Source organism: Pezoporus wallicus, unplaced genomic scaffold, assembly GCF_028554395.1.
Source record: "Pezoporus wallicus isolate ANWC-B61680 ecotype Strahan unplaced genomic scaffold, APGP_CSIRO_Pwel_v1 contig_7506, whole genome shotgun sequence".
In the NCBI taxonomy this organism is placed as follows: domain Eukaryota; kingdom Metazoa; phylum Chordata; class Aves; order Psittaciformes; family Psittacidae; genus Pezoporus; species Pezoporus wallicus.
Window position 1 is genome coordinate 2418314 of NW_026637546.1, and position 27234 is coordinate 2445547.

The window sequence follows — 27234 nt, forward strand, 5'->3', positions numbered from 1 at the left end:
TAGAAATTAGGACTATAATTCAGGACCACTTTTCTGAAGCTGTTTTGCGTGATGATACATGGAAGTCAGTTCCTAACTTGACTACTCAGTATTATAATTCTTCTTTGCCTATTGTATTGTTATCTACCATTAACTAGTAAACCTGCATTTATTACTTAGTAGTAGAAATTAGGACTATAATTTAGGACCACTTTTCTGAAGCCTTTTTTTGTGATGACACATGGAAGTGAGTTACTGACTTGACTACACAGTGTGTTATCAGCTGTGATTTCATTGCAGTATCACAAAGTTCTTTTTTTTTTCAGAAATCCCAAGAGAGGTACCATAATAAAAGCAAAACCTCCGCTGGTGTAACAAGTAAGTTAGGAGATGTAAACCTAGCACTTCTAAGTTAAGCTTTGTTAAAAACCTTGGGACCGACAACATGAACTTTCCTGCATCATTTTTGTGTCTGTTTTCATTTCAATATCTGTAAGAAAGTGTGTGTGTCTCTAATACCAGTAGGATTTTTAAAAGAAATTACTGTTGAATTAACTCATCTTCTACTAAAATGAATTGGTGAGAATGAAAATTGAAAGTAGTTAGTTCTGTCTTGTGCTTGTGAGTATGTTGTTCATTGGATGCCCAAATATTTGAGTCTCCTATGTTCAGGTTGCAGTGTTAGAGCATGTGTGATTTGAGATTGTTTTCAGTAATATCCATGCTGGACCTATTCTACTTTGCCTACAGGCTTATCTTTCTATTTTGTGGGAGACTGTCATGGTCTTGTACCATGGCAAGTGGACATTCTTTATACCCAGTATGGGTATATGTGTATATATATATGTATGTGTATATACATATATATATATATATATATATATATACACACACACCAGGTAGTGTTTCTCAGTATAAGCGTGCTGTTGATGACATACTCGAGATTGTTTATCAAAATGTGTTGTGCTTTGCCTTACAGATTCCCTGCCTGGAGATGCTTCACAAACAGTGCTCTTCCCAGCACATTCTTCTTCCTCTATGCCTATCGGACTGTCTGCTGGAAGGAGGGAAGCCTCACAACAGTCCCAGTTCTTGTCCAAAAGTGTCCCTAGTGCCAGTTTTGAAAGGTAAAGGGGACTATGCTAAATAGTCCCCTATGCTAAATAGTACCTCCTATGCTAAAGACATCAAATTTCTAGGAAAATTGGTACTATTAAATAAACATGGGTTTGTTGGTTTGTTTTTTTTTCCTGCTGTAGAAAATCTATGCCATTTTCTGAGCAAGACTCTGAGACTAGCAGCTGGAGGTCTAAGTCACGTTCAGAAGAGATGTTACAAGCATTAGGGACTGTTTCTTCAATGGATCCTTTTATGATGGAAGGTGAGAAGTATTGCACAGATGTTGCATTTTATAGCCTGTATTAGAAAGTACAGAATAGAAAAACTCTTTATTAGATATAGGAAGTAACTTCATCTGCTGAAAGAACACCTATTTTTTACAATTACAATCGTGGCCCTCATTAAAATGTTACAATCAGATATCTTAGTCCTAAAATACAGATTTTCCTTTCTTCCTTGTAACTAAATATTTGATAACTTTTAGAATATGTGGTGTTAACATTTTAAAATAACAGGGATAAATGTATTTGGCATCCTTGCAGAACCAGAAGACCGACACATTTCTGCACTTATCCATTCATCTCCATTGATGGTATACATTGCAAAACATAAGCCTACATCACTTGTATTTCCCCAGTGCCCCCAAAATCTTACCTCCCACTGGTAAACTGCCCTCCTAAATTGGCTGCCTATCCTTGTGAAGTGAGTAGATACAGGCTTTTTATGTAGCTAGGTGTGAAACTGGATTCCAGAGCCAAAGGGCATTCAGGCACAAAGGATAGTGCAGATATCTCTCACTGGACTTCTCCTTCCAAAAATATTGGATTTTATTTTTAAATTTCAAAAAGTTTCTTTAAGAAGTATGAAAAGGATTTAATATGATAAAAGAACTTTTTTTTTTTCTCCTACTCTCCCCTGTCACATTTGCATTTCATCACTTTGATGGTGATATTGGCATCTGGCAAGCTTCCCTGTTGTAAAGCTGCTGATGATGTTTGCAGCAGCCTTGTCTAAAGTTCATGTTTGTGATGTGTTGCCCTTACTGTATGAGTACATCTCTGTGTTAATGAGATTATATATTTTGTCACAGATTATGTGGATTTCTCTCAGTGGACTGATCTCCACACAGATGCACAAGAGTTTGAGGCAGAGTCCTGGAGTCTTCTTGTGGAACCAATGTTCTGTAGAAAGCAAGAAAAGGATGTCATCAAGAGGCAGGATGTCATTTTTGGTCAGTATTTCAAAGCTTCATGTAGGTTTAAAAGCAATTTGGCTTAGAAACTAGAGAGTGAACCTGCCCGTTTTATGCTCAGAAGAATGAGTGCTTCAACTCAGAATAATCAGAAGGTTCAAAGAACATTTTGGTCACAAATTACAATATATCCTAGAGCTAAGGAAATTGAGAGTACTGACTACTAGTGACATTTCTACCCTGTTCACAGAACAGTTGAGGTTGGAAATGACCTCATCTGATCCCCAACTCAAGCAGTTGTAATCCCAGCTTGTTCAGTGGGGTACAGTTGAGAAAACTATGCCAAAGCCAGATAAACTAAGTCTTCCTACTTACATAACCTATTAGATTTGAGGCTCACACAGAAAAAAATACAACTGTGTATTTGAATGTTGCTAAAGTCTGTCTTAGGTGTGCAAAATGTTCAGGTGGTTACAATACTGTGCTGTTTTCTCTTATACTGCAGAGCTGATGCAAACTGAAGTGCATCACATCCATACCCTGTTCATTATGTCTGAAATATTCAGGAAAGGGATGAAGAAAGAACTGCAGCTGGATCACAGCACAGTGAACAGAATATTCCCTTGCTTAGATGAGCTACTGGAGATGCACAGGCAATTCTTTTGCAGAATGAAGGAGAGACGGCAGGAATCATGTGAGGCAGGGAGTGAACGTAATTTTGTCATCAGCAGAATTGGAGACATCCTTGTGCAGCAGGTAGAAGCATCAGCTCTGTTAATCCTTTATGTACTTAAGTTTCCGAAATTGAACAGTTTATTTACTTTAAAACTTTTGTGGGCAAGAAGAGGGTTATGGTTACCTTATAAAATGCAAATGCTGCTCCCTCCAGATTGTTACAGGCTATTGAAATAGCAGTGAGAGGCTGTTAATAAGAGGTTAAGAGTGATGAGCTTGGGATGAACTTCTACCTATGTGGTACAAGTGACAAGGAAAGTGATGAACTTGGTCCTGTTCACAGTAGAAGGCTGCTGCAGTCCTATCATGGACTCCAAAAATTAAAGCAGTGGAATCACTTTTCTAACAGCTGAGCAAAAGTGTGAAGAATTGACTGGAGAAGAAACTACTCTTTCATTTCTTTTAGTGATCTGGCACAGTGCGTCTTGAGTTGCTGCTCACGAGAGAAGGGGTGGTGACAGCGTGTCTATAGACCTGTATAGGTGGCTGTAGAACAGCTGACTGCTTGCTGGTCACACTTCTAGCACTTCACACATTCCTTGCAGTCAGGAGAGTGTGGTTTTTCACCTCAGTCAATCAGTTTTCACTCCACTGAATAAAGCATCTGAACCATTATCTTGTCTAGAAGTTGTGTGGAGATCAGACAAATGCAAATAAGCCTAAAGGGATTGTGTTTGCACAGAGGTGAAGGAAGCGCTGTTACAATAATTGTTCTAGCTGTTACTGGCAAGACTGTAGGGGAAGTTGCTTGTAGCTTTACCCAGCCTATGTTCTTCCTCTTGCTCTTAAAACCAGTTTATTCTTTAGTGGCGGGCCCTTTTAGTGAAATTCAGAGAACTTGAGAAACAAGTAGCATAAAAGTTCTGTATTTTTACAAAACACACAAATTGAAGGTACACAATTTCCTATTAGGTGCGCTAATGAGCATAATTCACTTAACTAATTTCTTCAGTTTTCGGAGGAAAATGCAACTAAAATGAAGAAAATATATGGAGAATTTTGCAGCCATCAAAAAGAAGCCGTTAATCTCTTCAAAGAGTTGCAACAAAACAAGAAGTTCCAGAATTTTATTAAAGTAAGTTTATGTGGAAATGGATCACTATTGACAAAATGCTAAGGAAAAAGACATGTAGCTTTTACTTAGATTTAGGATTGAAATAATATTCAGTAATTCACTTTTAATGGCCGATAAAAATGGCAAAAATTTTTCCTCCTTAACCAGTGAGCCGATAAATTACATTTTTCTTTCAAATTTTAGAAAGCTTTGGCATCCAGTGTGCATTACACACATGTTCCTGTTATGGTACACCTCGTACCTCAGGGCAGCAACTATTCCTTGGGGATGGTTCAGATAACCAAGCATTTTGCTTTAGTTTATTCTAATGCATTTAGATCATATTTCTTATTAGTCAGTTGGTGGTTTAATATGCTTTTACTACTTAAGGTATGTATTTGTATCTGTATCTGCAGCTGAGAAACAGTAACCTGTTGGCACGACGCCGAGGAATCCCTGAGTGCATTTTGCTTGTCACCCAGCGAATCACCAAATACCCTGTTCTGGTTGAAAGGATATTGCAATACTCAAAAGGTGAATGTCTGGAATCCTAGCATATTTCTAACTTAAGGAATATACACTGCTGCAATATTGCAGAAGGTGAAATTCACTGTTCTGTAGAGAACAAGGGCAGGGTAAATATCTCCTGTTCAGGCAAATGTCACCTAAACGCGGTGTCTGGTGTATGTAGTCTTTGTCAAGGCTGGGCTGTGAAGAATTTCAGCATTCCAGCTGAGTAAGCCATTGAAGTCTAGAAGAGAATACTTGTTTTAGGAGAAGACCTTGACTAGAGGATGTGAACTAATTCAGGCATACATCTGCACCTTCTTGGAAATAATTCTAGTGGAGTCTCTTGTAAGTAGGGTAGGTAAATGTTCTGTAAATGACTCGCCAGTTTTTCAAACAAAGCTTGAAAGACCTCTGGAATTTTGTAGAGCATTTTAGAAATACTAATAACTTACAGATATTGCCCCCCTAAATGGGCAGTAAAAAGCATTGGAGAAAGTTGTATAACCAAATGCAAACCCTTTATGCTTCCAATCTTGTTTCAAGGGTTCAATATATTATATGATTTAGTTAGTAAGTAAAATTTTTTAAATGCTAACAGGTCATAAATATGTCAGGAACTATTCAACATGCTGGTTTGACTTACGAGTACATCTGAGGTACCTGTCATCTTTTAATAAGCAAGTCAAACAAAGTAAATTGATTGCCAGGTTCAACTTAAAATTTATCAGTTTATCAATTTAAACTTTGCATCATGCTAATTGCTCACAGAAATCAAGGAATGATATCTATCTTGAATATCCTGCCCACTAACGTGTTTATTTTTTGTTTCATACAGAAGGGACAGAAGAGCATAAAGACCTATGCAAAGCCATTTGTCTAATAAAGGATGTGATTGCAGAAGTAGATTTGAAAGTGAATGAATATGAGAAAAAGCAAAAACTGCTGGAAATTCTCAGTAGAACTGAAAACAAAACATACACCAAGCTGAAAAATGGCCATGTTTTTAGGAAGCAAGACTTGATGAGGAAAGAGAGGATACTTCTTCATGAAGGTTTAGTGTACTGGAAGACAGCAACTGGTCGTTTCAAAGGTATTCCAGTAAACCCCTTTAACTCTTTTGTTTACAAATAATGTATGAAAATTGATTTGTTTAAGAATTAAAATACTTTATGATTATGTACTGCAAACACAAATTTCTGAAGTATTGAAAACATGCAATTAATTGCTAGAAGAGTAGTTGCAGAAGCTGCCATGGTTTCTGGGTAATCCACTCTATATGGGTAACAGGAAAAGTTCACATACAAAGCCATCAGCTGCGTTTCTGCATTCTGTCCCTTGCTTTTAGTTCATTGGTTTGCAGTTTCATCCCATAAAATTGAGTTTTGACTTCTACAATAGTACTGTTCACAGTACTGGCTGTTGAAAACAAAGCATGAAAAATCAGATGCTGTCACCCCCCTCGATCTGCTGTCCACGGTGCTTTTAATGCAGCCCGGCACATGGTTGGCTTTCTGGGCTGCAAGCGCACACTGCAGGCAGGTCATTTTGAGCTTCTCATCAACCAGCACCCCAACTCCTTCTCAGGTCTGCTTTCAGTCCAGACCCTGCCCATATGCCCGTATAATTGTATATACTTTAATTGTACTACATATGCTGTATATATAGTACTAATTTTACTATAATTGTAATAACTTTAAATAATAAACAGTTATTTTCCTTTTCAATTTTAAAAACATTCTTTTCCTTTTCTCATTTTAAGATACCTTAGCTCTGCTTCTAACTGATGTACTACTGTTCTTACAAGAAAAAGATCAAAAATACATCTTTGCAGCTGTTGTAAGTATATTACCAGATGTTTGAATATACACGTTGCACATTTATTCATATATTTCTCAAAAGTTAAGTCCTTTGATAGGTTATACTCAACTTTTTTTTTTTTTCCCATTCATAGGTTAAACCCTGCTAATATTTTCAGAACAGTAATATATCAATATATGGAAAATTACATTTATTTTCAAAATTAAATCATTTTTTGAGGAAGAAGGATGCAAATTACAGAATGATATTTTTAGTGTCATGCTGCATTTGATTATGAAGGCTTGAAGTAAAGCAGACTCTTTCAAGTACCTAAAACAAATTTTAACTTCTGGTTCTGTAAAACAAGCCAGAAGAATAATTTTAACTCCAAATGTAGTAGTAAACACACATAAAATGTAGGAAAAGTCATGCAAAGAAGTTCCCAAATTATAAAAATGTTATATAGATACTGTACCTCAGTATCGCTTAGTCTCTGGGATTTACTTTTTATCACATTCCAAGTGCTTTACTTGACACCTGAGTACTCAAAGTTTGCAGCGTCTTATACCTGGTGAAGAAGTGTAATCTGACTATACCATGATTAGAATTAGTCCAATTAATAGAAAAATCATGCTCTTTTAAAAGTGTGATGTTTCCTAAGAAAGTAATTTATTATTTGCTGTGACTGTTTCCCCCAGGACCAGAAGCCTTCTGTTATCTCCCTTCAGAGACTTATAGTAAGAGAAGTAGCCAATGAAGAAAGGGGGATGTTTCTGATCAGTGCTTCATCTGCAGGGCCTGAGATGTATGAGGTTCATACCAATTCCAAAGAAGAACGTAACAACTGGATGAGGCATATTCAAGATGCAGTAGAAAGGTAGAGCAAAAGTCTTCTGGTTTTCACCCTGGCAATCCAAAACAGATGGGCGATTGGTTGGATAGTTGTGGCAGCATTCTCTCTGTTCTGCATTGCACTGGATCCATCCTTTGAGGCTGGGATTTCCACTGAGCTCAGGATTCACAGACCCCAAAACCTCACTGTCACTTCTGCCAAATTTCCTATGTTACCTCTGGTTTCCCACTGGATCAGCAGACCTTTCCCACTCCCCATTAGATGTCCTTACCAGCCATTGTAAGCTTTCTTCACCTTTACCTTTGGCACTGGATGCTTCCCAGAGTCCTGCAGGTGTCCATACAACCATTTTGGGGAAATCCTCCATCATGCCTGTTATCTTGGTGTCAGTTCCTTAAGAATGGCAGGGAAAGCATTGCCCCTTATGGGGCCCAAGCTTATGTTTAGCACAGCAAACCTGCATGAGGGCCAACCACCTATTTGCTGCATGATGCAGCCTTACCAGAATTAAAAGGAATCCTTCAGTCTGGTTTATGTCAGTTGCTGATTTTTAAAAAAGCAGACAGATGGCATGCTTCTGGATTGTAACAGAAGTTTTTGCTGATGTTGTGTTCTGTTTATTATGAACAGAACACTGTACTGAAGACGAATATGTGATGTGCAGATTTTGGTTTATCCACCTTTGTTTTTCTTTCATGTTTGAAGTTGTCCAGAGGAAGAAGAAGAAGGAAAAATGAGTGAATCTGATGAGGACAGACGTATTGCTGAGGCCAAAGCATGCAGAATTCAGAAATGTCAAGGTGTGATACCTTCCCTGCCACTCTGATACCTCCTGCATCCTGACAGTTCAGGATGAATGAATCATGCTCACATACTTACTGTTGGGTTCAGAGTGGCTTGATAGGCAGAGCCACAGTGGAAGAAGCTGGGGTGGTCTGATGGTATAATGTGAGTTTATTGAAAGAGAACCACTTTTTTTCCCAAACACTTCATATTTTTGCCACATTCATAAGTATGAAAAAAGAAAAATGGATGCTTTTGGACTAAACGGTGTATTTCCCAGATTAACATCAGGGTCAGGTAGTTTCATGTTCATGGAAATATTCAGATCTTCAGTGATTGTGTGACTTTCTGCTTGTTTATGGCATTTCATCCTTTGCTGGTATTGTTTTCATCTGATAATGTAGCTAATAGGGATCAATTCTGCTTCTTTGATTCCCCTACATGTGAATTCCACATCTTTATCCTGCTGTTGGGGAGAGAAATAACAGCCATATTCTATCTGTAGAGAGTCAGAGGAAAGTGCATCCTCTGCTGAGAAGTGTTCTTTGATGTTGAGGTACTGAATCAGTGCATCTTCTAGCTGCCTGAGTGAAGAGCTATTCCAGCATCGATCATTATGAGTACACAGGAGGTAGTTAGGCCCGAGAGTGCAGCCAAGACCACTTCATAAGGGTAGAGCGTAGGCCTAACTCTCTGCCAGGGTCTTTGCCAGCTTTTATAAGGACAGACTAGGGAATGAATTTTGGTTCCTGGCCACTTAAAAAGGGCCTAGCTTGAGTCAGCAATGTTTGTATTGTGCCATAAGGATTAGAAGAGTGATTTGGAACGTGTTATGCCTGCATGATAAAAGAATATTAATATGGTGTTCAATTTTGATTGACAGAATCACTGAGTAACCAGGATCACCAGATCTTTAGCTGTTTGGAAAAGAAGTTTCATATCCATGCAGAACTGGTAAATATGAGTGGGTTTGAGGATGTTCATGTGGAGCCTTACCTCCTTATCAAACCTGATTCTGGAGAAACTCCACAGGCTTCTGCATTGCTGGCAGCAGCACTAAAAGAAGGTGAGTTTGCATGGGGAGTGTAAGCTGGTGGCTCTTCACATGGGGAGATAATTCAAGGTGCCAAAGTACAGCCATATTGGCTTGTGCTGCTGTTCTGTCAAGTCTGAAGAACTGGCAGTATCAAAACTTGGCAAAGGGCATTGAAGAGATGTATATTTGTCAGATGCATGAGATGGTATTTGCCAGGTTGTAACATAAGAGGTATGTTTACTGCATAAACACATATATAGGTAGGCAGGGACAGGTTGTACCTGATGATTGTTTCCTTAGCTGTCCTTGCAATACAGCCCTGTGATGCAGATCACAGTATGATATTGCATCTGGTTCCTCACCTTCACCAACTTTGGTGGATTTGATGATAGATCAGAATCATGCAGGGCATATACACACCAAACTGCAGATGATGTGTCCCTGCCCATGGCAGGGGGCTGGAACTAGGTGATCTCTTTAAGGTCCCTTATCATCCTGAAATCATTATATGATGCTATGATCTGGACAGATCTGCAGAGAAACACTTGCCAGAATTGCTGTAGGAGCCATGTTTTTTCTGCATACTGACAGATGATAGCCTTATGCTACCTACAGGGCTGTCCTCTAAAGGAAGGAAGGGAAGGGTATTTGTGGGTACCTTACCGAATTGGAAGTTCAGCTAAGCTCAGCTGAAAATAGTCCTGGTAAACTAAGCTGTATCCAGCATGGGACCTGTGCTTTTGAGAAGGACTGTAAGATTTCAGCAGCTATCACCTAAATTGAGATCTGTGGGCTAATAACATTTCAACCAATAAAGCGATAAAGTTGTTCATCATTCTAAACTTGGAGAGCATTTTGTTGATAAAATTGATAAAACTTGGCAATAGTATGTTAGTTAAAATGGCAACCTATACTTACACACCTGATTTGCCCACTTTTAATTTTCACTTTCTGTCATGCTAATGTTGGTGATGTCTTGGATTGCTTACAATATAGGCAGTTTGCGGGGATCATTTTCCAGAAAAGAAATTCTAAGTGCCTGAGGTAATAGCAGACTCTGTAGGAATAAGACATTGCTCGCACTAGAGAAGGATAGAATTAGGGAGTGCTTAAGCCAATTGGATATACACAAATCCATAAGATGAGACAGGATAAATGAAAGGCTGCTCAGGGACCTAGCCAGTGTCATTGTGACACTGCTTTCTGTCATCTTTGAAAGGTCACAGTGATGAGGTTTGTGATGACTTAAAGAAGGCAAGAATCACACCCCTCTTCAAAAGGGAATATATAGGGAATAACAAAATAGTCAGCCTCACAGCTATCTCTGAGACATTAATAGACCAAATCGTCCTGGAAGCCATTTCAAAGACCATGAAGGAAGTGACTGGGAACAGCCAACATGGATTCATCAAGGGCAAATTGTGTCTGGGAACCTGACTGGTCTTATTAAGAGAGGAGATCAGTGTGTGTTGTTTACCTTGACACTGGCTGTGGTATCTTTACAGCTGAATTGGTGGGATGTGGACTGCATAACTGGGTGGAAAATAAGTCTGGACTGCTGGGCTTATAGGACTGTGATCAGTGATAGGACATCCAGCTGGCAACATGTTATTAGGGAATTCCCTAATAACTCCTAATAACTTCCCTAATAATCTCCAGGAATAGCCTGGAGAAGATAAGGCTGTGTGGAGACCTCATAGCAGCCTTCCAGTATCTGAAGGGGGCCTATAAGGATGCTGGGGAGGGACTCTTCATTAGGGACTGTAGTGATAGGACACGGGGTAATGGCTTGAAACTAAAACAGGGGAAGTTTAGATGGGATATAAAGAAGAAGTTCTTTACTGTGAGAGTGGTGAAGCACTGGAATGGGTTGCCCAGGGAAGCTGTGAATGCTCCATCCCTGGTGGTGTTCAAGGCCAGGTTGGACAGAGCCTTGGGTGACATGGTTTAGTGTGAGGTGTCCCTGCCCATGGCAGGGAGGTCGGAACTAGATGATCTTAAGGTCCTTTCCAAGCCTAACTGTTCTATGATTCTATGATTCCCATTTCGGAATTTGAGATCAGTACTGTTTAATATATCTATTAATGAAGTTTACCAAGGGATTGAATACATTCTTGGCAAATGCATGCCTGTCACCAAATGAAGTGAGCAGTGTGCTAGAGAGACCTCTACAGATTGGGAAAGTGGGCTAAGAGAAACCCCTAGAAGTTTGACGAAGACAAGTGCAAATTCCTGCATCTGGGGTGGAATAACCTCATGTGTTGGTACAGGCTTGACATTGACAAGACAGAAAATAGCTTTGCAGAAGTGGACCTGGGCATCCTACTTGACAGCAGATTGACTGTGAGGCAGCAATATGAGCTTATGGCAAAGGAGGCCAGCTGCTCCCCAGGCATTAGGAGAAGAGTTGTCAGCAGGTGGTGAGGGAGGTGATACTTCCTTTATTCACTCCTGGTGAGTCCTGTCTGGAGTGCTGTGACTGGTGCTGAGCATCGATAGAAGAGAGGCATTGACAAACTGGAGCAAATCCAGTGAAGAGCACTGAGATGACTAGGAGACTGGAGAACATGACCTCTGTGGAGAGGCTGAGGTAGTTGGTCTGTTCAGTGTTGAGAGAAGAAGGCTTGGTGGGCTCTCACTGCTGTCCTCAGCTGCCTAATAGGAGGATACGGAGAAGTCAGATTTTTTGTGGAGGCACATGGTGATAGGACAAAAGGCAAGAGGCCTCATGTAGAATACATGCAATTCCAATAAATGAAAGGAAAAATTGTATACCATGAGGGTGGTCAAAAACCTGAAAAGGTTGCCCAGACAGGCTGTGAAGTTTCCATGCTTGGAGATGTTAAAAGCTTGTCTGGGCGAAGCTCTGAGCAACCCAGTTTAGTTTGACAGCTTTGAGTAGGGCATTGGACTACATTACCTCTGAAAGTCCCTACCAAGCTAAATTGTGGTCTGGTGTCATTGGTTTATACATTAAGAAGACATTTAATGGGTGTTTGTAATTCTCTGTATTTTCCTCTCTAGTTGAAAGTCTGCATGTTGCTGTAACACTACAAGGGAGTGAAACAGACAGATCACCAGAAGAAAGTATTGAGGAATTAAGTGTGAGGCACAGACTTAGTGCTGATGAAATCTTGGAATCTGTTCCTAGTGGTGAGTAAAATTTGAGGCTTTTACGTATTTAGAGTGCTAAAATAATGGATACTGGATTGGGGTTTTTTGGAAAGCTTTCTCAGTCTGTGGCAGAATGAATAGAAAATAATGTAATAAAAGTTGTCTTTGGGCAAAAACAACTAAATTGTCAATGTAACTTCGTTTAAGTAAACAAATGGTTTGCATCCACTGCACATGCCTGCATTCAGCAATATTGAGAGAGATTTGCAAAGCTCCATATACTTTCTTATTTCTTATTACTCAACTCAAAAGCAAATCTATATTGCAGTATAGGCCTTTTCCCAAGTCAGCTCATTTTTGACGGAAGGCCTGAAAATTGGTAGTGATATTCCAGTAATTTCAGTTGTAAAAGCTAGCTTGAATTTTTTATAACTAGAATGCAAATAAAGTCCTGTAAAAACTATTGCTGCAGAGCATTTTTCATGGTACAGCTATACTTATCTCTAAACTTTCATAAGTGAAACACTACTAGTTTTTAAGGTAGGAAAATTGAATTGTCCCACCTGTGCCATCTTGGCTTCCAAATTCACATTTCCCCAGCTTAGAAACTGTTATATAACTCCAAATTATGTAAATCTCTATTTTCAGCATCCTGCAAGAAGCTGTAAAAAAGGTTTGCCCTTTGTCTCTCTAGTTAGAATATGCTTTGATATCTTTCTCTTGCATTTTATTGGGGCTTTATTTGTCAGTTGCAGAGTCATCTGAAGTTGATCTCAGTGCTGAGAAGGAAAAGGCAGGTGCCAACCTAGAGGATAAGGTATTGTAACTGATTTTTCTTCCTGTGTTGCACACAGCACTCTGGGCACTGAGAGTGTAAATGCTGTCCAAATTTTTCCAGGGTATGTAAAGACTGTTCCAAAACACAAAGCATGGGATAGGCACATTTCACCCAAATTCAGATAATTCAATTTAGTACAGGTTACTGCAATTAATAATGAATTTTTAAAAAATCAATCATGAACAGTCAAAATGCAGAACAGTTTTCCTACCAGGCTTACAGATTGGTGGTTGTAGTAACAGCCACAGTGTTTCCATGCCACTTGTATGGGCCACTTAAGAGTCTAGTTCTCTGCTGTCATCATTCAATACATCCATCTCTATGGATCTTAACAGTAGTATTCCCTTTACTCCCTCCTACTATTCTCAAGATCATGAAAGTCTCCTGCAATGACAGAGACCTCAGCTAATGCAAGCAAGACTTATGCACTGGGGAACTTTGTCCTGAGAATAAGGATTGTTTTACACCAGCTTGCTTCAGAGTTTTGAATTAAAACAAAGTGGAGTGATTGGAGAACAGAAGAGAAAGTGCCCTGTTTTTTAAAGTCCTGTATCTCATAAGCAAATCTGGGGAAAAAGGAGGATCAAAAGGCAGTTCTGGACAAAATGAGGAATGGCAAATTTAATGTACCAGCAGAGATTGGAGTAAGAGTAGAATGAATTACTGTGTGTAAATAAAGAGAACTGTAATTGTGGAGGCCTTAGTTGGAGAAGCAGGACCACAAAAGGAATAAAGTGGAGAGACAAGAAGAGAAATACATGACTTGAAATGGAAAGCAAAGTTTGCTAGAAAAGGGAATACTTAGCATTAGCATACAGTCTTTGCATCAGATCTGAAAGAGGGCTTGACTCCCTGAAGCCTTATTTGGTTTTTTCCTAGCTATTTCTGGAAGACTCTTGCTAATACACTAATCTCCCTATAACCTTGCCTGATGTTCAGCTCTAGATCACCTTACTTACCAGGCTGCTGTGTTAGAAGGGAGCAGGAAGAGGAGTGTGTGTGGGAAAGCTGGAATGAAAGCAAAAGTCCAAGTGAGGGAGCACAGAAGCTAGGTGAGGGAAAATAAAATAACCTAGGGGAAATAAAATAACCTAGTAGAGGATAGAGGGGCTCAGACCTAGGCCATTAAATGTTCCACGTGAAAATATTGCCAATATTGCAAGTTGCAGCAAGGGAAATTCTTACCATATATAAGGGATAAAAAAGGAAATATGACATGAGGGTGATGAAGCAGGAACGGGTTGTCCAGAGAGGTTGTGGTCTCCATCCTTGGAGGTTTCCCAGATTTGCCTAGAAAAGGCCCTGAGCAACCTCATTTAACTTGGAAGCTTTGAGCTGCATGTCGTGTAGAGGGACTTGTAGCAAACTGTTCCACGGTGAGTTAATATAAACATATAAATTCTAGTCTGCCCTGTTATTTGCGCAAGGCTCATGTCCGTATCTTACCGTGTTAGAATCAGACTTTCCAGGAGGTGGCAGAACGAGCAAACAAAACACGCAAGGCAAGGGCTTTCAAGGGCGGAGGATGTTCTGCTGCCTGCCTTCGGTCGCCGGGTTTGCAGTCCTGGGGTTGTGGGGCGGCAGCGCCGGGCTTGGGCCAGCTAGCCTGTGAAACCCAGAGCAGGGCACCTGGAGCGGAAGCCTCCAGCTCGGGGCTTAGGAGGTTACGGAGAGCTTTGTGCAGCACATTGGGTCCCAAATGGGCAGCTGCGAGAGGTGGTACTCATCTCATTCCCCTGCTCTTGCCTTGTAATCGCACCTCTGGGGGATTGTCTGAGGCACTGTGCATGCAGTCTGCCCTGGGATCTGACTGTCCTCATCTCCGGTGCTGCTCATCTCTTTGAACCGCAGTGCTAGGGCAGTGGCAGTGACCCACAACACAGGTTAAACAGCCGAATATGTTGGTTTGGACCTAGCTGGGCTTGTGCTGAAGCTGTATCAGTGCAGCGGCAGTTACCCTGGCTAGTGTGACTAAACTTGCTTTAGGCTCATTGCACTCTTTGGGCTCATGCCAAAGCCAGTTAAGCCTTCAATCCCCATGTACACCTCGTGTGTTAAATTTAAAAAGGCTTCAAAAACTGAAAGAAAACTCACTCTTGTTCAGCATGTGGACTGTGCTTTGTGCAGTTCCTCACCCTGCCAACATCTCTTTTCCCGCTCTGTCCCTCTTGGCCCTGCTCTTCCTCCTTGCCCACTGATCATCTTGACCGCTCAGCAAAGGAGGTGGAGCTGTCTTGTGTCAGTCCTTGTGCTCTACAGAGGTATCCCATCTGCTGCTCACAGCAGAGCTGAGCAGTTGTGTGTCTCAAGGGTGCAGTGAGGAGAGGAGAGGGTGAAGATGCAGAGAGGGAGTGGAGGGAAATACTGAAGGCAGATAATGAGAGAGAGCAAGACAGAAGAGAACGGGAGGAAATGCTGCAGCTGCTGCTCCCTTTCCCCCTAGCTTGTCTGCGTTGAGCTATGTTTTGGGGCCTGGTCTTTCTCATCTTCATTTTCAGTTATCACAGCTAAATGGAGTAGCTGCTGTGCTCTCTGTGGTGGAAAATGAGACTCAGTAGAGAATTTAGGAGAATCAGACAGAGATTGAGAGTGCAGATATTCCCCAAACCCTCCTCTGCTCCACTGAAAAAAGTGAAAAATCATACAGGAAGTCTTTCAGTGTGGCCTCAGAAGGGATTGTGTTTTATTTCTCCACTGTTTCACTGTATCTTTCTCAGAGGAGCTGTTTTTCATGCTGCAGGGATTATGGGTGGCTTCACCCCATAAACTTAGAAAGCTTCTTTGGAAAGGGGTGCAAGGTGGAAAGAGTGAAATGTCTGAGCCTTGCTGCAGTGAACAGCAGTAACCACACTGGTGTGTTTTGCAGAGTATAGCAGGCACGCAGCCTTTGCTCAGCACCTCACAGCACCTCTGAGGCATTCGCCATAGTCCCCTAATGTGACTTCTGCTAGCTTCTTGCTACATTAATATCTCTGTTTTTGAAGAGTCTTGTTCTGTTTCATCTTACTGTAAGTAATCTAAACCGGCTGTGCTGTATATGCAGAAGTCTGGTTACTGTATTTCAAAACTGTCAGGTAAACAAAGAATGAATGGAAATGTCTTTTCTGTGTAGCATTAGTCACAAGAGGATTAAAATTGTGGATGAAATATTTTTGTTTTTACAGTTGTGCTTAGAATCCCTAGTGATTTCCACGGAAACTCCAGTGTTGATGAATTATTAGTCTTTGTAGGTTATTGCTTCTGTCTTTTTTCACATTCCCACAAAAACATTTGACTCAGCACTGCATATATTAGTGATATGAATGTCTCCATTAGTTTAAAAGAAATACCTAGATGATACAATTCTGAAGTTAAAAACTACTTTATAAAGCAACATGTGTTTATTTTAGGGAGGAAGTATGAGTTTCCCAGGATCTAAAGGGACAGAGGTGAGTTTATTTAAACCCCAGACAGAATGTAGTAACTATTTAATTTACAGTGGTCAAACCTTTGAAAATCCTCCTTTATTTTCTAGATTGTACAAGCAGTCCACAACTTAACCCGTCTCTTGTACAGCATGCAGGTAACTACTCCACTGTTAACTTTGTAGAGTAATTAGTCTTAATAATTTACGTCTTAAGGTTTGTTTGCCCTACTTTTAGATATTATGTCAGTATATACTTATCTCTAACAACTGTTGAATAAATTGCCATACAACATATTTTATTCTGTATCAGTGGGAGGTTTCTTTTAAGAATTGAATAATACTTGCTTGGAGATCAAGCTACCTCCAAGAAGATGTGTGTACACACAGAAGTTTAGGGGGAAAGTAATGATAGCTCTAGCTGAACTTATGTAATTACATGTACAGATTTCTGAAATTATAGTTCAAAATACTGAAAGATTTTAGTATTTTTTCAGAATATCCTGGCTACTGGTAAACAGTGCGTCTGCCACGTAGATAGCAAACTCAACCCATTTGAGATACTTCAATCTCAATTATTGTGTATATTCTGTAGGGACTTAGTCTCACATTTTTGCCTCTTTCATGCCAAGTTTGACTTATTTTTTCTTATTTAGGTGCAGTTTTAAATATTTCATTTGAGTATGTTTAATTTTTAGACCCTCTTAACATTAGCATAGTTTATAATAATCCTGGAAGCCTTGGTCTTAGAAGTTAAAGAGATGGAAGCAAAGTGGTAACAAAATAAAAAGCTTTCAATTCAGGCAAATTTATTTTTTTTTAATTGAAAAATGAATAGCTGAACAGTAGAGGGGCAGTAAAATAAGGCTTGGGATCATGTCTTACTTGTTCAGACCATGAATTAGCCTTGCCCTGTTTATAAATCACTGGAACTGACTAAATACTGGAGTGAGAGCCAAGAAAAGTGGGAATTGCACATTGCGTTAAGTTAAAAACTCTGGGGTGGATGGTGTGGGGTAACGGGGCTGTGGGAATTTTCTGGGAATGTCTGCTGAAGTAAATTCCCATGTCAGCTCATGAAGATAGGCTGTGCAATAAGTGCCTCAGCAGATCTAGGGCTTTCTTGCTTTTCTTTTTTCTTAATCCCAGCTATTTATTTTTGTGTTATTGAAAGATGTCACGGTCTTTAATGCAAACAATGTCACAACATCCTTGTTAAGGGTGGAATATAGCGCTCTCGGTTATAAAGTAACTATTGAAACGTGAAAACTGAAATCATTACTATACTGTAGATTTCTGCCAGCACAGATACCTGGGTCAGGTGCAGGTAGCAGTACGGTCTTGATGACATGACTATATTGGCAGGTGCTTGTAGGACTGATGTTAGTAGGACTGTGCTGTTGCAGCTTAGCAAGGAAAGCCTTAGGGTTGGAGTGAGCTGTACTGGAAACAGTACAGTTTTAACTGTATAAGCCACATCTGTGTTAGGAATACTGTGGTGAGTGTAGCATTCCCCGTGCCTTAATGCCGTCTTCAACCATGAAGAATCATTTTTCCTATGTGTCTTAACATCTTCTGACAGAACAGGACCCCAGCTGTAAGTGAAGTGCACATGCACAGCTATAACATAAACATATATAATAACACTAAGTGTAAACCAGAAGCTGTGTTAGAAGTGCTTGAAATGGTTTGAGTGCTTTTAGAAGCATCTCTTGGTAAAGGCATGAACACAGAATTTTCCCTACTTCCATGAGGAATAATATCCCAAAAAGTGTTAAGCGCTGATATTGTGGGAGGTTGAAGCATTTTTACATAATGCTGCTACATAAAAATACAGAAATGGATTAATGTTAATGTTTAAACATTTGTGTCTGATTTTGTTGTGGTGTCTAGGCAGCATTAGCTATCCAGGACAGCCACAGAGAGCTCCATAGGTTACTCCTGCAAGAGAATGAGAAGATTGGTCGGGGCCATGGTTCTCGGCTAAACCTCCTCCTGGAACAAGAGAAATACCGGAATCTGGAGAAACAAAGGGTGGAGCTGGCCAACATACACAAACTGAAGCAGCAGTTCCAGCAGGAGCAGCAGCGGTGGTTGCGAGAATGCGACCAGCGGCAGCGGGAGCAGGAGGCGAGGGAGGACCGGCTGAGGCAGCGGGAGAGGGATTGCAGGTGCCAGGAAGAGCTGCTGGACGGGAGCCGACAGGGGCTGGCGCTGCAGCTGCAGGAATACCAGCAGAGTTTGGAGAGGCTCCAGGAGGGCCAGAAAATGGTAGAGAGAGAAAGAGACAGTATGAACATGCAGAAGAAGCTCCTCTGGCACTTGAAACATGGTCCTCAAAGTAGCCTGTTGTCATCCACAGGGAGATATGAGGTGTGTGGTTCCCTGCTGTAATTACATCCCCACTGCAGACCTAGAGAGACTTTTCTTGATGAATAGACTAGTATGTCTGGGTTTTGTTGGCTGGTAATGTAATGAGTGAGCATGTGCAAAGCTGAGGTTCAGGCATATCCAAGGACTTTGCTTGGACCTCATGAAGTTTTACCAGGGGAAGTGCAAAGTCCCGCCCCTGGGAAAGAACAACCCCATGCATCAGTATATACTGAGATGGGCATCCAGCTGGAAAGCAGCTTTGCAGGACCTGTGGGTCCTGGTGGACGCTAAGTTGAACGTAAAACAACGTGCCCTGGCTGTAAAGAAGGCTAGTTGTCTTCTGGCAAAGTATTCCTAGTAGCTCAGGGAAGGTGATCCTTCCCCTCTGGCCACAGCTGGATGCTGTGTCTAGTTCTGGCTCCCCAGTACAAGACAGACATCATAGAGCTACGGTGTACGCGATAGGGGGGTGGGTTGGAGGGAGGCAGGTGGGCGAAGGTCCACAAATCTGTTTGAGAGACTGGGCATCTCTCTTGTGAGGAAAGGCTGACACTGCTCAGCCTAGAGAAGAAAAGGCTTATCGGGGTTCTTATTAATGTGTATAAATACCTAAATGGAGGGTATAAAGAAGATGGATCTAGGCTCTTTTCAGTGGCAGCCAGTGACATGACTAGAGGCAATGGGCACAAACTAAAGTAGAGGAAGTCTGAAGATCAGGAAACACATTTTTTCCTATGAAGGTGACCAAGCACAGGTGCAGGTTAGCCAGAGAGGGTGTGGAGTCTTCATCATTGGACATACTCAGAAGCCATCTGCGTGGCTCTGCTTGAGCAAAGGGGTTGGGCCAGATAGCCTTCAGAAATCTCTTCCAGTCTCAACCATTCTGTGATTTTAAGATGGGTGCCCTACAGAAGTCAGACTGATGGGTATTGAGGAGGTGGAAATTACAAGTGTTATATTCTGTGTTTTGTTATGTTTTGCCTCTATGTTTGCAGGATACCTAGTGTCTCCATCTCTTGTATGAAACCTAAATTGCAGTAATGCTTGAGGCATATAAAGCTTTTAGTGAAGTCTTTGGCTGCTGTCCTTGTTCCTGGACAGCAGCACTGACTCCAGTGAGAAAAAGTGACTGCCCCAGGAGTGTGAAACGCAAGGCTCCCATGTGTCAGGTCCTGCTCTCCTGCTCCTCTGAATCAAGCAGCCCTTTAGGGGAAGAGGTTGGTGTGTGGCTCCATCCCTGACGATATTATTCCTTGGAGATGGTCATTACTAGGGGATAGAATTTAAAGTAGCTCTGAAGCTGCTTAAGCATGTGATACTAAAAATTATTAAGTTTTTGTTGACGGTGAAGGATAGAGGCTAACTCTGAATTCAGATGCCTAGGTGCTTACCTGCCTCTACTCCCTGTCCTGGTGGGTAAGGTCATGATTTTTATTACAGTTCTCTAAAGCACCTGAAAATCAAAACATTTAGCCTGGCTTTAGCATATATTGAAAGTTCTCTGACCCAAACAGATTTATCTTTTTTCCCCTCAGGTTTTCATTTTCACAAGAAAATCTGTAAAGCCTTTCTTCAGGCCATCACCTGCCTAGTTTTTCAGCTGGCACTGACCCGTAATGGGCAGTGACCGTTCAGCGTTTAAGCCTATGCCTGCATGAGGGGGTGAAGGATTGGCCTCTGACCTCCTCCTTTTCATCCAGCTTCTGTGAACACTGTGTGAACATGACTTTTACATACATGCTTGCACAGCCTGAACAGTGAAGCCACTTCTTACTAGTACATAGCTTGCAGTGCAATTTTGACTTTTTAGGCTGTGCTTAAGAAGTGGATGATAAAACCAAATCGGAACTTGCATGTCAGCTTTCACGGATGGAACTTTTGAAATCTTTTGAGGAGAGTAAGTGGAAGGATGGTAGCCTGATGTAGGGATAGCCAGGATCGCAGAGATGGAGAGGCAAAGTAATGAAATGTTGAGTATCAAAGAGTAGTAGTTCTTAATCTGGTATTTCATGTGTAAGACTACTTGTATTTTTATTTCAAGTAAACTGCATGGTTTTAGATACATTCCAGGCCTTTGTCCTGCGTTTTGCACTACCATGCTCCCTGCAGCAGCAGAGCTGGCTGAGTAGTTGCAAGTCAGGCAGTATTTCCAGGCTAGTGTTTATGCCATTGCACTGAACCTAGCTGGTTTTGAAAGGCCAAACATTGCAAGAACTCACACTGCTACTCTAGCTTTTATGTGAGCTCAGGCTTGATAAACACCTGCAGGCAGGGAGTCTTTGCAGGAGTTGGATTTTCAGCCCCTGGAAGCCATGGCCATTTACAGAATGCTGTTTGTCATCTCCAGCTTCAGTGCTGCAGTCCAGTTCTGTATGATTACCTGTCTATGTGAGGTAGGGATGTTATTTTTGGATTGCAGTGTACACAGATTTACATATGTGAAGTGGTGCCTCACTCACCCATGAGGCAAATACTGGCCCTCTGAAAGGTTAATATTTTTAAACAGCAGAGCTCAGTGCATCCTAGGTAGTGGCTCTTTGTTATTTGCTATTTCACAGTTATTACTGAGTGCCTGTGTTTTGTGGGGAGTTAAGGCAAAAGGTTCTAGGTTACTGCTGTTTATTCCTGAACACACATCCAATTTAACATGTTTAACTTCTGTGAAATTATGTGACTATTTGCTATAAATCCCCATCTGTCTAGCAGTTATTTTTATGTATCCTGGTATAAGGATTCTTCAGGGTGATGCTCATAACCGTATGGTGTAGGTAGTCCTGTGGGGAGCAGGGAGTTGGACTCAGTGATCCTTATGGGTCCCTTCCAACTTGAGATATTCTGTGATTCTATGATTCTGGTGTTGGACAAAGGTGAAAATGCTATTCTCTGCATTTTTTTCCTCTTCTGCAGATAATGGGAAATAATAAATCGGACAGCTTACAGGATGAAAATGTGTTATACTTAAATGATGCTGTAGTATGTGTGTCTCTAAGCAATCTCAACGGATCAAATTCTTCTCTCATTTATGAGGATGGTGTTTATGGTCTGAACATCTCAAATTCTGATATAGCGTGGACTAGTGAAAATCAGGTGGACCTCAAAATGGACACTTCTTGTCAGCCAACATTAAGCAGTGCACTGTGGAAATCCACTGGTCCTTACAATCAGATGTCATTTTCCTGCAAAAGCAACAAGGATGCCTTTAATAATGGTAATTAACACTTTAATTAACAGATAATACAAGCAGTTTGCCGCTTCTTAGAATGTGTAGTCCTAGGAACAAAAACAGCTTGGTAGTGGTGGAAGCAATAGATTTTGCTAAAAAAAATTGCCTGCTTATTTGCATATTTGTTGAGCATAGGTGAGAAAATGAGCAGAACAGAAATACAGAAAACTTTTGCAAAAAGAGAAAAATCACAAATTCCTGTTTGTGTCTGCATAACGGTACTGAGAATGTAGTTCTCTCCAAATCCTGTCCCAATGTTTTTTGACTTTTTTTTTTTTTTTTTTGAAGCTGAAGTCACTCTTGCTGTTTCAAGTGCATTTTTTGGCTGTTTTAGAACATGCATCCATTACTCAATGATTTCTAGTTAGAATAGCTTTTGATTTACCATCTTCAAATGATAATCAGTGGTAAAACACCTTCTTTCTTCATGTAGAATGGGAATGTCTTGAAAGACCCTGTAGTCATGGAAAGAAATGTACATCAGGGATAATATAATCTTTGACAGTAAGTTTCCATGTTAGTAAAATAGCTCATACTGCGTTACCTTTCTTTATTCTTGTATTTTACTGTAACTCCCAAAGACAGTAGATTGCATGGCAGTTGCTGATAGTGGCTAATAAAATGGATGGAAGAAGCCACCTAAGTACTGCATTGCACTGAAAATGCCCTGAAGATTGAAAAACACTCTAATGACAAACTCTTAAGTTATCTGGGGTTTATTTCTCATGTTACACAATGCTAGTTTTGATCTTACTTGGTGTTTTCATTCTTTCATTGTTGTGAATTGTAGAGCAGCATGTAAAAATACAACAGCTAAAAAGTCTTCAGGGATAATGGTGTACTTCTGGTGTAACAGAGTAAGCAATCTGGTGTTTTTTTTCTGCACACCTGTGAAATTCAGGTGAGGCATGGCAAATCAATGCTGCAGCAGTGCCTGAGCTCCCAGGCAGTGCAGCTGGCATTGCAGGTTAACTTCTGTCTTCACACCAGTTGTAAGAAAGTAAGGTCACAGCAAAGAACAGTGGCGGCAGCAGGATCAGGAGTTGAAAACGTGAACAGATACAGTGTTTGTTTCTTTGTCTTAGGCCAAATCTTGAGTTTGTTTAAATGAAGTCGTTGATTAAGGAACTTGCTCCTTTGCACTCCTTGTAATGTATTAAGCAGACATCCACTACAGACTTAGTAGTCCTTGGTATGTGGATTGCCAAACTAGCATTTTATAATCATAGGGCAGGCTATTCTCATCACCACAACCAGCAAAACAAACTGATCAGTAAAAGAGATTAATATTTCTAAAAAATATAATAAGAAAAAAGACTAAACAATTAGCCTGATGAAACTTGTTCTGGTTTAACTGAAAGTGTCATTTTAGTGTTAGCTAAGCTAGTGCAAATTCGAAAAGAAACACATATGTGGGTTTAAACCTCTCAAAAGCAAATTAGCTTGCACTGCCAAACAGTCAGATGCAAGCTAACCAGGATGCTTTCTAGTGAGCCCACATAAGAGCATCTGGTTTAATTAAACTGGCTTGTACCAGTTTAATTGCACTGATGCTAAGATAAGCTGGTGGAGCTTCTGTGTGTAAAGATGCCCTTCACCTACAACGGGCCAGCTTTGTGTTCAGCTGTTGTCACTGCATCTTGTGTAGATATCCTTATCTACCCTGGTAACGGCACTGCTGCAGTCCTAGCAGCTTGGGGACCAGCTCTAGCTGTAACGCCCGTTCAAGAGGTAGATTAAGAGGCTAGTAGAAGTCTCTCTGGCTAAGTCACGTCTATAAAATCTGCCTTGATCGAGTCACAGGGCGCCTTTGGCAAAGCAGTACAGCAAGTCCTTGCAGTATCCTGATGGTGCAGATGGTGCTGTGAAGCTCCCCAGCATATTGCTAGAGCAGGCGGGGCTGGGAGCCTCCTCCGAAGGATGTGCCATCACATTCCACAGTCCCATTTGTGATTTGGAGGGTGACAAGTATTTTATGCTCTGATCATGCAGTGCATGAGTTTGCATGACTCAGGCTTGCTTCTGTCATGCGTCAGGAGCCACTGTATGGGGAACAGGGAATGAGAAGAACGCTAAACTTCCCCCTGAAAGACAGATGGCATCAGAAGCCCCAGCAAATGGCTCTGCACGTGGAAATGAAGTAAATACTTGTTCCTAAACAATGTGAATCAAATTGAGCTGTAGGAATATTTCATGCAAGGGACCTGATTTAATTTTTGTCTTTTTTTTTCTTTTTGGCCATGTTTTTTCCTTGTACCTCGATTTTCTGACACTTCTGTAGGATATAGTGAGTTCCAATCGCTGTGGACGTAAACCAACAGAGATGCAATGAGAGAAAGACTAGGTAGAATTTTAAAGTTAGCTGAAACTTTTAACATTTAATGTTTCATGACATTTTGCTGCATTTTTCAATCAGATATGTGTATAAAGTCTCATAATAATATTTAAAAAAATATTTCTAAATGTAAGTCAAAAGAGAACTAAAAACCAACACTGATTATGGTTTACCAGAAATAGCCATGTACCAAATACATACATGGCCAGATCTTGCATATATTAAGCTTTGTGTGTACACAAAAGGTATTTCTTAGGTTTGATTTATTTACCTAGAATTATTAGGCATCCTGTAAGAAGTCTGGTCTGTCAAAAAAACCCTGAATTATTTAATGAGAAACATCACCTGAACTTGTCGAGGAGTTAATCATACTGCATTCTACTGTGTGTTAAGTACTATGCAATTAAGCTTCATAAATATAAAAAAAAATGGAAACTGCTGCATTCCTTCACTGTATAATTTGCCATTCATATTTTCTAAGGTAAGATGTATGTCTCTTCACATAGCTAGCATCATGATTGCATATCATTGTTTTATGTGTATGGGAGGGAACTTTACTAAAGACCTTAGGGGCAAGTTCCCACAAAGCTGAAACTGGCACGAGTACACTCGCTCGAAAAGGTGTGTCAGTCAACAGGGGGAAAATATGATTGAAAGAAAAATGTGTTAATGCTTTACACTAATGGTTATGAAATTATCTGCATGAAAGAAGACAAGTACATTGGCTAATTAGGAATCGGGAAGTATAGGTTTTGTGTCAGACTAGACGGAGAATTGAATAAATTACTCTTGCATTTAATTGATATGTCAGGTTTACTAGCTGAAGTGATGCCTAAGGATTTACCTATGGATTCACCTCTTTGATTTCAGGAATCAGTGCAATTTTAATGCTTTTAAGCTTTGAAGTGAATGGTATTGTTTGCTGGTACTGCCTTTCTTTTATTTTATTTTTTAAATTCAGATGTTGCAGCTCCAGGAGTAGAGTTGAAAAGTGGTAGATCTGGAAAACTGCACTGAAACTTCATTGTGGGGGGATTTTCCCAACCGAGGTCTGCAGTGTTAGCATGAAGGATCTTGATTCATGATGTAGTGAAAAAAAAAACAAGAAAAAAATCTGTGTGGGGACCATAGAAAAACCTGTGATCTCCATAAACAGCCAAATGCAAAACCAGGGAGCAGAAATAGGGTTCTGTTTGACTAATGTGATTATAGTCTTTCTTAAAGGACAGAAATTTGTACATATATATATATATACATGCAAATGAGAGAGTTTGATTTTGGTAAAATAATCAATTTAGAGTGTTTTTCATCAAAGTGGTTTCTAGAGGTGTAAAATATTTAATTTGCAATAGAAAAAGCAAAACCACCAGAAACAATGTGTAGTATCCTGTAACTCCGTATGTTTTTGTTATTCTTTACAAGAAATTTCCTTCCTATTACTTCAGGCAGATTGTGTTAATGGTGATTGTTCTATTGAACCTGTTCTTAAAACTGTAGATGAGATTAATTTGTTTTAGTTTCCCATTTGTAATTGAGATGAGTTTAGCACAACATGCTATTTTTCGGCTACCTTAACATTGGTTATGGCCTAATGGCATAGTATAAAAGTACCTGCATATGTTTGCATCAGGGAGGTTGAGGATGGCACTGTAGGGGCCTGGCTCTTTTTCTCCTATTTGTGTAGGATGAATTTGTTGTAAGCAGAAGAGGTATACAACGTAAAGCTGATGAAAGTGTGATAAAAATAGGTGAAATACGCTTTGCACTACAGCGTTAAAAACCATCTGAATATGTACAGCCTGTTTCCCTGTGGTTCTAAGTCAGCAAGGATTTTGGCAAGGGTTGAAGCTCAGTAACTCAGAGCCATATTCAGATAAGCATAGTTAACTGCTGACAGTACTGGAGACGGCTAATGGGATTCCATATTGAGGACTTTGTTGAATCAGATCACTTTCATCACTTGAAACCTGTTAAATAATGACTAGCTCCCACAGAAAAGTCATCACAGTTCCAGCTATGTGACTGTTGTGAGAATTTCTGTACTACTGCTGCTGTATTCTGAGTACTTCTGACCCACGTCTTCTGAGCTGGAATGTAATTGTGCCTTATGCAGCACACACTTTATCGTGTTCAAATGGCATCCTTCATAGCCATGACAGGCCAACCACTTACCACCTGCAGAATGGAATGTGAAGATGCTTTTCTGCCTGTTCTGAGTTTTTCTGGTGTGTTTTACAATATTTTTAATAGCAACATTTTTTCACTGTTTACCCTGAACAGTGAGGAAATTCTCTGTTGTTCTTTTACTTGAGAAAAGGGTCAGAGAGAAATCTTTTAGAAGTAAAGAATAAGATGACCAGAGAGCTCCTGTTTTTTGAGTCCTGAGCAGATGTGTGGTTTTGAGCTGCTTTAAACTTTTTGTCTTTTTTAATTGAGTAGATGCCAACTTGGGAACATGCAGTTAATTTGTAATTGCCCTTTCTGGGTTCAACATATCCTGCTACTCTTAGGATGGATGGCTGCATAGGTGAGCACAGAGCCCCATTCAATGATCAACATAAGTTACAGTGAGAATAAAATGAAATGGAAAGAATATGAAGTTGAGTAACATCAGCACTTGCATCTCCCAAGGTTTATTAGAACTAGTAAGATCGATCTTTTCACTCTGCAACAGGTAAAAGCAAATTTACCTCCTCTGCCTACCACAGAACACCAAGTTTTATGATCTCCCATAAGACATAAGTGTTTGAGGGATACTTGGTGCAAGTGAATCACAGGGGAAGTATTTTTTTCCTCTTGGGAATAACACTGCCATTTGTTTAAAGCAGATGGCAAAAGGGATTAAATCACATGGCAGTGTGATACTGAAGTGAAAAATATGTCATTATAT

At 40.3% G+C, this 27234-nt stretch overlaps 1 protein-coding gene across 4 annotated transcripts in view; it reads left to right on the forward strand.

Moving 5' to 3' along the window:
- The window catches only part of ARHGEF28 (Rho guanine nucleotide exchange factor 28), a 125821-nt gene that overhangs the window by 86460 nt on the left and 12127 nt on the right, over nucleotides 1–27234 (forward strand). For all 4 annotated transcript variants that reach the window (XM_057406122.1, XM_057406123.1, XM_057406124.1 and 1 more), the window contains 18 exons: nucleotides 306–357; nucleotides 959–1106; nucleotides 1239–1360; nucleotides 2189–2329; nucleotides 2796–3046; nucleotides 3978–4100; nucleotides 4496–4613; nucleotides 5425–5679; nucleotides 6349–6425; nucleotides 7085–7263; nucleotides 7945–8039; nucleotides 8906–9088; nucleotides 12083–12211; nucleotides 12922–12989; nucleotides 16400–16438; nucleotides 16525–16572; nucleotides 18307–18786; nucleotides 21694–21994. In XM_057406122.1, coding sequence (XP_057262105.1) covers nucleotides 306–357; nucleotides 959–1106; nucleotides 1239–1360; nucleotides 2189–2329; nucleotides 2796–3046; nucleotides 3978–4100; nucleotides 4496–4613; nucleotides 5425–5679; nucleotides 6349–6425; nucleotides 7085–7263; nucleotides 7945–8039; nucleotides 8906–9088; nucleotides 12083–12211; nucleotides 12922–12989; nucleotides 16400–16438; nucleotides 16525–16572; nucleotides 18307–18786; nucleotides 21694–21994 — 2809 coding nt within the window. The remainder of the gene's footprint in view (nucleotides 1–305; nucleotides 358–958; nucleotides 1107–1238; nucleotides 1361–2188; nucleotides 2330–2795; nucleotides 3047–3977; nucleotides 4101–4495; nucleotides 4614–5424; nucleotides 5680–6348; nucleotides 6426–7084; nucleotides 7264–7944; nucleotides 8040–8905; nucleotides 9089–12082; nucleotides 12212–12921; nucleotides 12990–16399; nucleotides 16439–16524; nucleotides 16573–18306; nucleotides 18787–21693; nucleotides 21995–27234) is intronic.